The sequence below is a fragment of the Lemur catta genome, chromosome 2 (genome assembly GCF_020740605.2).
Source record: "Lemur catta isolate mLemCat1 chromosome 2, mLemCat1.pri, whole genome shotgun sequence".
Taxonomy (NCBI): Eukaryota; Metazoa; Chordata; class Mammalia; order Primates; family Lemuridae; genus Lemur; species Lemur catta.
The window spans coordinates 123,360,462-123,374,807 of NC_059129.1; the positions used below are offsets into that span (position 1 = coordinate 123,360,462).

Below are 14,346 nucleotides of genomic sequence, written 5' to 3' on the forward strand. Positions count from 1 at the left end.
GCCCAGGCTGGTCTTGAACTCCTGGCCTCAAGCGATCCTTCTACCTCAGCCCCGCAACCTGCTAGGATTACAGGTGTGAGCCACCATGCCCAGCCCCCAAATTTCCACTTTTTCTTCTTTTAAATGCTTTCAAACAGTAACTTCAGTTGAAATAAGAGACTCCTACTGACCTCCAAGAAATCAATGTCATGTTGGAAGGACAAATAACTGTCTTTAGCAAACACTTTTCGTAAAGAATGTGCCTTGTTCCACACAGGGTTGGTGAAAGCAGTGCCTGTCCCTGCGATGCTCATGCAAGGGAGAGCTCGAGCTCCCTCTCTGCAGCCTCCCTGTTGCTCGCCTTAAACTTAACAGTTTCACCCACAGTGTGATAATTAGTCACTTTTGTTTTTAAAACTTTCTATTTTGGAAGAATTTTAGATTTACAGAAACATTGCAGAGACAGTACAGAGAATTCCCATATACCAGCCACACAGCTCTCCCTAATATATCTTACATAACTATGTCATATTTGTCCAAACTAAGAAATTAACATCAGTACAGTATTGTAACTAAACTCTAGACTTCAGAAAAATTCCATCAGTTTTTCCACTAATATTCACCTTTTTTTTTTTTTTTTTAAAGAGATAGGGTCTTACTCTGTCACCCAGGCTGGAGGGCAGTGGCATCATCTTAGTTCACTGCAGCCTCCAAGTCCTGGGCTCAAGCCATCTTCCTGTCTCAGCCTCCTCAGTGGCTGTAACTACAGGGGTGTGCTATCATGCTCAGATAATTTTTTTTTATTTTTATAGAGATGGGGTCTTGCCATGTTGCCCAGGCTGGTCTCAAACTTCTGGCCTCTAGCTATTCCTGCATCTCGGTCTCCCAAAGTGCTAGGATTATAGGTGTCAGCCACTACGCCGGGCCTTATTTTCTATTTGAGAAACCACATTGCATTTATGTAATCAGTACTGAAAGGAAGTTTTTTTAAAATGAAATTACCAGATCATTTATATGCTGTTAAATTATTTCAAAATATACTCTCTCTTTCCCTTCCTCATTTGGGCATCCTTAGGTTACTACTGTGTTTAACTCATGGCCTACACCTGTCCCTTTCAGAAAGACACCCCTGTTCCTCTTTACTCCTCATGTCTTTTGAATCTATCACCCCTCCATAATACCTTCCCTACAGCCAGCATTATCCTAATGAGGAATCATCTAAATGGAAGTATTGCTGACTTCCTTAGAGCATGGATTTCTAAAGTTCACATCCAACTGCTAACCATGTGTTTAAAAGTCTCTCTAGAATTTTTCTAAGTTCTACAAACTTTCCAGCCTAATTTATTATAATTAGGTGAAACTCATTTATTAATTGTTTCAACCAAATATTTATCAGGGATATACTGTTTTCCAGGCATGGTGCTGGATAGCATGCTAGGCACAGAATAAAATAAAACAGACAGTTGCCCTCTGGTGAGGGAGGCAGCCATTAAACTAGAAACAAAAATAGGTTCAGATTTGTGGTAAGTATCACAAATGGGTGGAAACCACTTCCAAGGCGAGAGAGTAACAGAGGGAGCCTACTCCTACTGTAGATTTGGTGAGAGGTCAGAACTCTCTGAGGAGGCATCTTTTAACCTTAGACCTGAAGAGTGCAAAGGTGCAAGCACAGGACAGGGAAGGCCTGGGGTGGAGGCGTGCTCCAGGGAGAGGGAACACGTTCAGGGGTATTAGAACTTTTACTTGTATATAGTTCTTTCTTACATAAGAAAGAAAGAAATTAATATTTACTGATGTAAAGATTTACAAGTCAAACACTCAAGTATTCTGAGAGAATAGAGGGAATTCCACAACTCAGAAGGGTGGACAAAATGTGTGGTACCATTTATAAATCACTGACATTTAACAATATTTCATATTGATCTTATCTTTTTAAACTTCTATTTTAGCATGCTTTAGAATACAGGTACAAATTAGTACCGTAGAACACGTTTTTAATTTGTATACATAAATCTGTCTGTATCTTTCTACCTACTCTTACCCACTGACCCATGCATCCATCCACCCCCCACCAACACACACACACAGGGTGGAATAGCTTTGCTTACAATTTTTTATTAATGGATAGACTATCAAAACACTTTGCAGGTTTTGCTTCAGAGTATAAATACACTCTTTACTTACTCCATAAAGCCTTGTTTCACCAACACTACCCCTTTTGTACCTCACTGCCTACATAGCTGGGGCTGTATCTAGATCAGTGATTTCCCAACCTGGCTGTGCCTCAAAATGATTGGAGAGCTGTATTAAAATCAGATTCCTAGAGGTGGAGCACAGAGGATTTTTAGGGTTGTGAAAATATTGTGTATGATACTATAATGGTGTATCATACATGTCATCATACATTTGTCCAAACCTAATAATATAAAACACCAAGAGTGAACCCTAATGTAAACTATGGACTTTGGGTGATAATGATGTGTCAATATAGCTGCATCAATTATCACAAATGTTAGGCTGATATTGGGGGAGGCTGTGAATGTGTGAGGGTAAGAGGGATATGGGCAATCTCTGTACCTTCCTCTCAACTTTGCTATTAACCTAAAACTGCTCTAAAAGAATAAAGTCTATTTTTTTAAAAATCAGAATCCTGGGCTTTATCCCTAGCAGATTCTTACCCACTTGCTATGAGAAAGGGCTCTGAAAGCTGTAATTTTAAAGACCTCCATACATTGCTCAATGCACTGGCAGATTTGGGCACCACTGGGTAAAAGGTGACATATGAAAGTATTTTATGGGCACAGATATCTGTACACGGAAATGCAGACTTGTTTGGGTCACCTCTATAATTTTTCTTTTTCTTCATATTAAAACATGCTCTTTAAAGACAAGGAAGCAAGTCTTTCTCACTTGTAGTAAACCTTTTGCTTCGTGTATATGCACTGGATAAATGTTACTTTGTTGCTTTGACAAGATTTTTAAAAAAGGCTACTATAGTTTTATAAGCACAAAGGAGATATTAAAAATAAGAGATGAACAGTAATATAAAATATCCAAGCACTAAATATTTGCAGAGTAGTTAAATATTTCTGACCTGGAACCAGAATGGTAATAGCTGTCTGTACGGCCTTCCGGATGATACTGTCTAAGGCAAACATCCAGTGCGGCTTGATGTTGTGATTACGAAGAACTTTATTGACCTGGAGAAAGAGTGTGACATTTAGCCTACTTTAATTTTTAATTGCAAATAATCTAGCTGATCCAAGCACTTGGACAAAAATAACTGAAAGGTTTCTTCACTGTGAATTACAAAGAATTTCTTTATGTCACTGGAAAACAGATTAAAAATTGCCACTTCAGATTCAAGTTGAGTGATCCCCACGTAAGCAAATAAGTTATTTAAGTGAAAGGTGGTCTGGTTCCATGAGAATATCACTTCTTTGGGACTCAGAATATGCAGCTTCCAGCTTTTATATTTGTAGAATGGGGGGAGGGGAGGGGTCAAGGAGGAAGAGGAGGTCCAAGGGGCTTTAAATAAAAATTCAGCATACTCTGGTGATCTGGAAAAGCAGGGAAAGAGAAAAGAGAAGCATTATTAGCATTTGTCACTACCTACAGGTTGCTATGGCACAAGCCTTGCTTTCTTCCCATGGTTGTTCATAGCTCTGTAGAGAGGAGAGTGATCTGCTAAAATATTCAGAAAGCCTGTTCGTGTTATTTGTTTATTTACTTTTTATCTGCAAAATGAAGACATGAAACCTGTTCACATTAAATCTTTGTTGTAAAGGTATCTTTCTGTAGTGACTAACAATGTTTTACATATTTAAATAGACACTGAAATAGATACATGCACTGGATTTTTGTCTTTTTTTCTTTTTTTAAATTGTAGTAAAATGGACACTATTTACTATCTTAACCATTGTTAAGTGTACAGTTCAGTGGCACTAAGTGCATTCACACTGTTGTGCTACCATCACTACCACCGATCTTCAGAACTCTTTTCACCTTGCAAAACTGAAATGCTACATGCATTCTTCCCGGCAAACCATTGTTCTACTTTCTGCTTCTATAAATTTGACTACTCTAGGTACCTCATATAAGTGGAATCACAGTATATGGCCTTTTCTGATTGGCTCATGTCACTTAGCATAACATCCTCAAAGTTCATCCCTGTTGCAGCATGTGTCAGAATTTCCGTCCTTTTCAAGGCTGAATAATATTCCATTGTGTAAGTATGTGTGTGTGTGTGTGTGTGTGTGTGTGTGTGTGTGTGTATATATATGTATACATATATACGCACATACATGCACCATGTGCATTACTTTCTAAAAACAACCATTTATTATAAGGCTAAGACAGGCTCGTTTAAAGTTTGGATTAACTCTACTACTTGCTGGTTGACAGAGGCCTCTAAGAAAAGAGATGATTTTCCCAGCCGGGCTCTGGTTAGAGACCTCAGAGGAAGCTGGAGAGATGATGACCCAGCTGCAAACCCATATCAAGAGCTGGAGCTCCAGTTGCTCATTCCTGTCCTTGGTCCCTCTTCATAAAAATCCCCAGTTGAGAAGGGAGTAAGTTTGAGGACTTCCTCCTAGTAGTTGTTCAGGAAGTGAACCATTGCTAGGTTCCCACTTATTCTAGGAAACCCATTTAGACTGAGTTTGTCCTGGTACCTTCATTTCTTTAAAGGATTTACCTGCTTATTTGACTAATGAGCATAACACTTAGTAAACTAGAATATTTCTCTTAAGAGTCAAACACACAAGATAGAACAGGGATCCTTTATAACCATGACCAGCTCCTCTTAGCTCTTCATTACAGTAAAGTATATAGGGCTCATTCTTTGGGTTCATTCCCATCCTGGACTTTGAGTGAGCAAGAGCCGGTGTGTGTGTGTGTGTGTGTGTGTGTGTGTGTGTGTGTACATGGGTGGGTGTCTGACCTGGCCTGAGGCCCAGGATTACAACCAAATAGCTCTCAATCTGGATTCTACAGCAAACTCGCTTTCCAACCTCTAGGCCAGAAGCCAAATGTGTGGGCAAGTGCAAATTAGCTCAATCATTTCACTCTATTTACAGATGGCTGGGTTTCCCTAGCTGCAGTGTAAGCATACCTTTAGCATTTAATATTAGTGATAGGCTTTGCCAGTTTCATTTCCTGTGACCTCAATCAAGTCAGAGGGGTTACACAGTGTCTCAGAGAAAACTAGTGGCCATTGAAAAATTATAATTTGATTTTATTTTTACCTTTTTTTTTTTTTTTTTTTGAGACAGGGTATTGCTATGTTGCTCAGGCTGGGCTTGAACTCCTGGGCTCAAGGGATGATCCTCCCACCTCAGCTCACCAAATAGTTGAGACTACAGGTACATGACACCGTGCCCAGGTAATCTGGTTTTAATTTGGGGATCTCTGATGCTCCAAATTTGCAATGTCAAGACACCTTCTATACAGCAGCAATAAATGCATTAGGGCTGAATTAATTTTTGGAATTTAAATAAAATTATATTTCCATATTTACACCACTTTGCTTCCATATTCACACCACAGGCACCATCAAGGACCCTCTTATTTCAGTCTCCCACACCTTGTGAGGGTCTTCTGGGAGTGGCTTCAGGCTTTTTTGGCACAAAGTTCCACAGATAAGTCTTATCCAAGAATAACACAGAGAGTTGTGAATCAAGCTTTCAGAAGACTGGCTTCTAGTTTGAGTTGCATAGCAACTCAGTTTTAGAGAGAATTCTCAGCACTCTCTCATTAGATCATGTTGCTTAATATTTAGTCAGTGATGCTCTGTACTCCAAAGTATATTTCTGGCTAGAACACAGTGTATATTTATGAAACAAACATGTTTAAAATGTTCTGTATGGAAACCAGAGGAAAACTGAAAAAAAAAAAAAAATACTGGTTTTATTCAGCAGCGACCATTTCAGTCTGTACTGTTAAATTTTTCTCAATGGCCACTAGATGGCATTTCTCAAACAGAATTAGAAAGTGCATGACTAAAGTGTGTAATGTTGCTAAAGTCATCAAAATAAATAGTGACCCAACATAATTTCATAAGAACAAAGTTCAGCCATGAAAGATGTTTATAAGTTTTGCTATTTTCCATGGTGATTCAGTTTTATGCGTGTCTAATTTTGGAGAATGCAAACACACAAAACAAATCTGATACTTAGAAGCATACAGATAGGTAGATATCTCACATTTATCATCCAAAGAGAATACAGTTCATTGGAATTATAAAAGAAAGAAAAGATTAGTGAAATTATGTTTTATCGTATTTTCCTGACCAAGTTTAGCTTGAGTTTATGAGGAAACATTGGCAAAATATCCTACTTACAGCATCTTGAAAACTGAAGAGCACCACCTGGACCTGGCTAATGCCATGGCTGTCGAAGTCTAGCTCCAATTTCAGCTTTGACAGAGTGGTGGCTATGATTTTCCGGTCAGTGGATCTCACAAATTCTCTGAGGCTTGCAATGAGGGTTGTGATGTGCTCCCATTTTAGTTTAGGTTCTTCAGCCCCCTGTGAATAAAAACCAACAATCCCTTAGTCAATGTGTGCTGGAGCCCTTTCCGAGAAGAACTGGCTTCCAAATGCCTCCGGCTAAGGGAAAAGACCATATTTTGAACCATATGGCTCCTCTTCACACACACATGCCCCAACAAGAAATAATCAGACTTTGAGAGAAAGGGCACCTACCCCATACTCGGGTCAGTAGCCGTGATACAGGGTCAGATACAGCAAGTTTTGCCCAAACAGGCTGAGGCAATAAGATTCTTGCTCTCAGACATTTTAATTGGGAACTAAAGAGAGACTTGGGCAATAGCCACAGGATTCTCAGTCTCAAAGTCTGTTGAGAGAGAGAAGTCATAAAATAGGGTCATGAGTATGTCCAATTATAAGGAAGGACACAGCAGCAATGGCGTTGAGAAGGATGATAGGTGTGGAGAGGAGAAGTGGACAGAAACAGAAATGCACACCAAGCGAGCCAACAGCGTCAGATCCAGAAAAAAGACGTGCAAAAAGTCTTTGGGAATCACACTCTAGTTTTAGTCTCTGTGAGGCTCAGCCAGGCACCATGGCTGTAATTCCTTAAGAGTCCACTTCCCTCACTGCTATGTGTTTCTACCTACAACATGTCCCTGATACTATACTTCAAATGCTCTTACAGTGTGTCAGTTCCTTGCAACCAAAGGGACAAACTCCATTCCTTACCCATCAATGAGGCAATTAGTTATAAGAATGGACCAATGTACTATTTTTTATGTTAAACACAGACTATAATATTTAAACAAATGGCCTCTCTCAAATTGAATTTTTTTTTTTACTTTAGGCAAGGCACGTTGCTTATTTAAAGAAAACACAGTAGGATGTTATTTATCCTCATTTAACTTTAAGAAACAATAGGATTTTTATTATGCTCATTTCTATCTCATATTGTACATTTCTTACTGCATCAATTAAAATTAAAATTTCTCAACTGGGCTGTGAAAATTATAATTTATAGGATTCTATTGAAATAAAAGAGGAAATGCACCATCAGGTTCTTTCTCTTAATGTGTATTTGGGAGTTCAGTCTCATACTGATGTTTTCATGAGAAACGATTATATTGAAAAGCTTGAAAGCTGTTATTAAGGGAATATTTTAAAATCAGACTTGGAACCATTATAAACTTTGTTGCTTCTTTTTTCTTACCACAAACTAAATTGTACCCAAAGTAAAGATTCACAGGCAAAATCATAACACCATGAAAATACGTTCAAGAAGAAAAATGTCAGTTATTCAGAAACTGGAAGCTTCTCTTAGAGAAAAATCAGTTACATATTTGCCAACAGTTCAAATAGTAAACTCTTTTTTTTTTTTTTTACATTAGCTTTGTTTTCACAACAGAAAAACATGTTGCTTCTGGTTTTCTGATGTGTGTGTCACTGTCCTACAAAGGAATGATCTCTACTCTGCGAACTGTTTTCTGTCCAGACTATTTTAGCCACTCACATCACCGTTTATTTCTGTCCTCACTCCTGTCTCTCCATGTTAACTCACTCATGTGCCTTCATAAGTGAGCAACGTGGACAGTACTGGGTGAGCCCGACTCAGTGTCGAGTGACATCTGACAGTGCGCCTACCCTGAGCACTTCTGGTACCAGTCACCGAATCTTCTGGAAAGGTGCTCTCTCGTCATTATTGTTTAAACTTCCTTAAAAAACCAGGAAGTAGATTTTGGAAGGATGTTACAGATTAAAAGCCTTTTCATGATTTCATGGTTTGAGGACCCACCCAACACCTACATTTTGGTTCTGTTATAAAGCGTAGGCATAAATGTAAAGATGTATCAAGAAATATTTAATAAAATGTAAACAATTATTTCTCTTTGGTTGTAGAAAAAAATTAAAGATATTATATTAATATAAACTATTATTAGGCTGCTTGACAATGACAACAACGGTTAACAACAGTTAACATTTATGGAACATTTTCTGTTATGGTCTAAATCGCTCATGATCCCAGTGACTCCTGATAGCAACCAGATGAGACAGATTCCTCTCTTTTCTAGATGAGGAAGCTCAGGCTCTGAGAAGTTAAATAACTTGCCCAAATCGCACAGCCTTTAAGTGATGGAAGCAGGCCTCAAACAAAGGCAAGTCCAAGCTGAGCCCAAGCTCGTAACCATTATATTCTACTGCCCCGAGGGCTGGAATAGCCAGCTGTGAGCCTGGGTCAGGACCTGCTCTGCCACTAAATCACCATGTGATGTAACAGTGTCCTTAACAGCACAGTCAGAAGGACCCTCGCTGTCCCTTGACCATGCTCAACCAGTTATGCAACTGTGATTCTGCTCAGCAGTTTCTGGTGCTCACTGGTAGCTTCATGCCAGGGCACCAAGGCAAGCCCTGATGGTTGCTTTTCAGGTTTGCTTTCATTTCGCCTTTTACAGAGAACATTCCTGCATGCTTTAAAAACTAGGAGGTGCCAAACAATTGAATATCATTAACCAATTCCAAAATTTAAGAATTTCATAACAGGCACAGAAGTGATACTTTTGCCAGGCTGTGTGCTGAAGGTTGGGACTACAGCAATGACCAGGACATCCCTGCCCTGATGGAGCTACGGTCTAGCAGAGACACAAAGAAAAAGCCCCCAAACAAGCTGACATTTTCTGTACTGGAAAAGCACACACTTTGGGGATGATTATGAGATTTAGGCAATTCCTGGGTCCTAAGGATTTCTGATCTAAAATCAAGCATCTGAAACTAGTGATATGTCACAGGAACTTAACTGTCATATCAATTAGCCTCTGGTGAAATTCGTTTCCTTATACCACCCCTTTTGCTTAAAGTCGCAGTTTCCGAGAACCTATTGACCACGCCAAGTGAGGACTTACTGTAATGTACTTGTCATTGCCCGTCACCCTCCATCTAAATGTAGCCTCACAAGCTCAGGGTTTCTGTTGTATTTGCTGATGTTTCCCAAATGCTCAGAGAAAGTGGCAAGTATCTCAGAATTAGCAATTCACGTGGCTAAACGTGTGATCATTGACCGAACGGATAAACAAATGAATGACAGGTAAAAGAGGCTTGTAGGGACCAGTTGGAACCTCATCAACATGAAAAATTTGCTTCTGAAATTAAAAAGTAGCTTATGTTAAAAATGCAGTTTCTACGTTAGAGATTTGCTTTCGTTTTTCCCTGGGGGTAGGTTTGTTTCATCATCACGAGCACAACAGCTTCCTCATGCCTCCACGTCACGCCACGGTTCCAGGTGGTTATGACACAGGCAAAATACACCAACTCTGGGAAGTGAAGTACCTGTGAGAGGTCTTACCTGAGCTAAGGACTCCATTAAGTTTCTCACAATTTTGTCCTGGTCTTCCGTCAGGATCCTGTGAAGCGTGGCCCGCCTTTCACTGTCCTTCCTCAGCATAAAGAATCCGGAATCTTTTTCTTCAGGGGAAGGCGGTGCACTGTGATCTTCAAAATTTTCATCTGGAATGCTGAAATAATTCACGCAGCATAAATCACAATCTCCTTTATAAAGTAACACATTTAACATCATACTTCTTTCACGTATAGTCAGTCAGGTTTTTACCCCAAAAAGAGCGTCCGAATTCCTTTTACATCTCTTTCTCCGCAGGATTTGGCTCTTGTTTTGAAAGAGAAGGGGTCCACCTTTAACTCCGTGTCGGGAGAGACCGAGCCGTACTCGCTGCTGCTGCTGGTGTCCTCCACCAGCACGGGCACCGGCAAGGATATGCTCCTGAGATACTCTGCTGTGACGAGAGCAGCAAAAAGGGAACTCATGCTTATAAAACCTTACACAAACTGAAATACCTGTTGAAAGAGGCCTGTACTCTTTGTCCAATATGTCTGCGGTCCCCAACCCAGGGCTGAGGACTGGTACTGGCCTGTGGCCTATTAGGAACCAGGCCACACAGCAGGAGGTGAGCAGTGGGTGAGTGAATGAAGCTTCATCTGTATTTACAGCCACTCCCCATCACTCACCTCACTGCCTGAGCTCCGCCCCTGTCAGATCAGCAGCAGCATTAGATGCTCATAGGAGCACGAACCCTACTGTAAACTGTGTATATGAGGGATCTAGATTCTAAGACCCTTATGGGAATCTAATGCCTGATGATCTGAAGAGGAGCTGAGGCGGTGATGCTAGCACTGGGGAGCAGCTGCAAATACAGATTATCCTTAGCATATCATTAGCAGAGAGGTTAACAATGTAATAATAATAGAAATAAAGTACATAATAAATGTAATGCACTTGAAACATCCACCCACCCACCCCCCGCCCCCGGGGTCCATGGAAAAACTGTCTTCCATGAAACTGGTCCCTGGTGCCAAAAAGGTTAGGGACCACTGCAATATGTCATTGCAATGAGCAGCATAATTACACTGCACAAAGAGCTGGTTGTGTGACTATGCCTGGCTCCCTTGCTCAGTATAACCCATGCAGGGGGGCAGCCAGGAAAGGGCCTCCTGGGCCCCAAATGGAATCTCTCAGGGGTATAAAATAGTTGAGGAAGCACCAGGCTCAGTGGGTCCTGGGTACTGATCCCCCATTTCTATGGACTACTTATTACTTTTATTTACCGGCCGTAGTTTTCACATCTATAAAATATAGGACCAGATTCATAATTTCTAGGCCATGTTCCTCACAGGCTTAAGGGTCCACCTTAGCATTTTGGAGCTGCCTTGGATAGGATGAGTGAGTTGAATGCTGTAAGTCTAGATCACAGACTCCAACTCTGTTTTACCTGAAACAAATATGCTCTGACCATTACATATAATAATTCTGCTGAAGGACACATATAAAAAGAGATTCTTTGCTAAAAACAAATTTTTGAAACCAGCAGCCTTGATGATTTCTTAGGTTTTTCCTGGTCCTCAGATGTTAATGATTCTACAGCAAACATGGGCTTCTACTTTATTTGAATGGAGACTGAGGTGGCACAATGGGAGCTCCCTAAACTTCATCAAACACTGGTTTTAAAGATAGTAATTTCTGCCAGGAACGTTTCAACCAAACACATATCCCGATGCTATAAAAGTCTTTTACGAAGGAAGGTGTAAAATTATAAAAAAGGAAATCCACTGTTGCCTGGAATCCCCTTTTTACTTAATTCTTCTTGAGCTGAGCTGAATCAACAACTGCCCTATCTCAAAGATGGCGGATGACAGTCAGCAGGGGACTTCTGACTCCGTTCACTGTGACTGCAGATCAATGATCATTTACGGGGAGGGGGCTGTAGCAGTGGGCCACAGAGACTCCGATCAGACAGGTGCATAGGTTTGAGAAGGACTCATCCCCTAACTCTGCTTTATGAAAATCTAAAAGCCAGACAGGCCTCTTCTTTCCTTTCTTCCTTCCCTTCCTCCAACTATTTTCAGACTCCATACCTTAAGATTCCGAGTATATGTGCGTGTGTGTGTGTTGTATTATATGTTGTACATACAACTGGAAGAAAATACACCAAAATATGCCATACAGGTTGAGCATTCCTAACCCAAAAATCTGAAACCTGTAATGCCCCTAAATCTGAAACTTTTTGAGGACCAACATGACTCTCAAAAGAAATGCTCATTGGAGCATTTTGGATTTCAGATTTTCAGATTAGGGATGCTCAACTGCTAAGTAGAATGCAAATATTCCAAAATCAAAAAAATCCCACATCCCAAACACTTCTGGTCCCAAGTATTTGAGCTAAAGGATACTCAACCTATAATATTAATGGTACTTATTTCTAGAAAATGTGATTTGGGGTGATTGTGATTTTCTTTCTTTTTCCAAAACTTCTATAATAAGTATTATTTTTGTAATCAGAAAAAAATGTTATTGAAAATATTTTCACAAGCAAATATTCAAGAGGTAGCCACATTACCAAGAACTTGATATACCTAATAATATACTTAGGCATGATCCAGAAGATGAAAACTATCTCATTACAAAGCAGGAAATGACATTTCTCTGAAAATATGTCACCCCTGACACTGGGAAGCTCTTCCATGCTGCTCCGTCTTGGAAAGGGTTTTCTAACCATATCCAGAGCATCCTTAATCATATAACCCTGCAGGGAGGATACATCCCACCCCCTGGTTATATCAAAGATGCCATGCAAAAACCATTCTTTTACTCTATCCCACTTGTAGGCTAGGTGAAGACAGCAGGTTTTAGAGGGGTACTAGCTTTGGTTTCACCTGCAGGGAAAAAGAGGGAAATGTATGCACCTCCCACAGGGATGTCGATCTTGGGGAAACCATCTTACTGGTCAGTAACTAAAAAGTTTTCCAAGGATGAACTGGTTGAACTATCTGCTTTATTTAAATGGTTCTGCAGAAGAATCACTAGAGGGTAGGAAGTAAGGTGCTGCCAAGAAGAGTTGCTGAGTCAATCAATCAAATACCCACAATGTCTTATTTAAGCATGTAGAGAAGCCCAAATGCCTGTGCTGAAGATGTAAGGCAGGGCAAAGTGCCTGGCACGCAGCATTTCCCAAATTTACTAGTGCATAAAATCCCTTTTCTCTGGAGCAGCTCAAGGGCCCAGCATTTCATGAGCCGTATTTTAAGTAGCGCTGCTATGGCAGAAATCAAATGAGTAACCTCTTCCTTGCTGATAACAGGGAGGTTGTCTGAGAGAAGAAAGGTTTTTCAGGGGACCCAAACACAGGACTACTTTTGACAGGATATTTCTGGGGGTGGTCAATGTCTATGGTGTGCTTTGCTTCACTAGAGAGATGACATCAGCCATATTTGGGGGAACAGATTTCAGAATGGACAAAACAGTTGCTTGGAAGAAAGATTTTCATTGCTATGAGATGTCAAGCCCCGAAATGTAAACATTGCTGATGGGAAAAGATAGCTGAGGAAAGGTCTTTTGCCTTCATGGAATAGCCCGTCTCCTTCGTAAGGAAGGATTTATGGAGCTCACTGCCGATCCCTGACACTCAGGGAGAGTTTCTTCATCAGCCCATAGATGGGTGATCCTCTTTTCAATGCATGCCACACTCAGAAACAGAGATGCTCACCATTTGTATTTCAAAAATAAAATCAGTATTTCTTGAGAATAGATTAAATTCTATCTGTAACACTACCAGGAGTTTCTATCATGTGTTTGCATATGTGTATGTGTACAGGGCACATATCTAAAGAAGAGAAGGAATAAGGACTTGAATTATCCTGCTTGTTGGCTTTTTGGTCACATTATGTGGTTTGATTACCTAGTAATGAGACAGCCTGTATCATACCCATGAAAGTTAAGGTTGCTATGGATACCGACTGCCTGAAAAGAGACCTAATGAGGTAAAACTGTGTGTGCTAAAAGACGGAACCCAGTGCCTGTCATTATGGCTCATTTAGGAAATACAGGGACTGACAGATATTCTGCACGCCCTGTGTGCAGAGCCCTGATTCCCTCCTCTGCCTGATTTTAAATCTGATCATTCTAGATTGATTCCCCTTCTCCGACAGGCCCATGCATTCATTCATCCAACACATAGCTTCTGATCAGCTACTATTTGTTGGGTAGCCAACAGGACTTGCTAACAGGTTGGCATGAAGAGTGTGAAAGGCAGGAATCACAAAAGACCCCAAGATTTCTGGCTTAAGAAAATGACTAGATGCGTGTACTACTTACATACTAAGGAGAAAGAATACAGGCTGAAGGGGAAGTTCTTTTTAGTGGGAATGGGGTGTGATGTGACAGTTCAGTTTGGGAAATGAAGAAGGCCTTTGGCTAAGAGTCTGGAGCTCAGAAGAGAAGACGGAGCTAGAGGTGCAACCTGAGCAGCCCCTGCCTAGAGGTGGCATTTAAAGCAAAGGACGGCGTAGTTTAGGGAAAGATAAGAAGAGAGCGTAGG

At 40.5% G+C, this 14,346-nt stretch overlaps 1 protein-coding gene across 3 annotated transcripts in view; it reads right to left on the reverse strand.

The window, feature by feature from the left end:
- Positions 1-14,346, reverse strand: part of MAP3K5 (mitogen-activated protein kinase kinase kinase 5) — a 198,441-nt gene that overhangs the window by 15,099 nt on the left and 168,996 nt on the right. For 2 of the 3 annotated variants that reach the window (XM_045544441.1, XM_045544438.1), the window contains 4 exons: positions 10,071-10,251; positions 9,807-9,975; positions 6,320-6,505; positions 3,074-3,179 (listed from right to left, as the gene is read on the reverse strand). In XM_045544441.1, coding sequence (XP_045400397.1) covers positions 3,074-3,179; positions 6,320-6,505; positions 9,807-9,975; positions 10,071-10,251 — 642 coding nt within the window. The remainder of the gene's footprint in view (positions 1-3,073; positions 3,180-6,319; positions 6,506-9,806; positions 9,976-10,070; positions 10,252-14,346) is intronic. The other variant, XM_045544439.1, reaches the window with a different exon arrangement.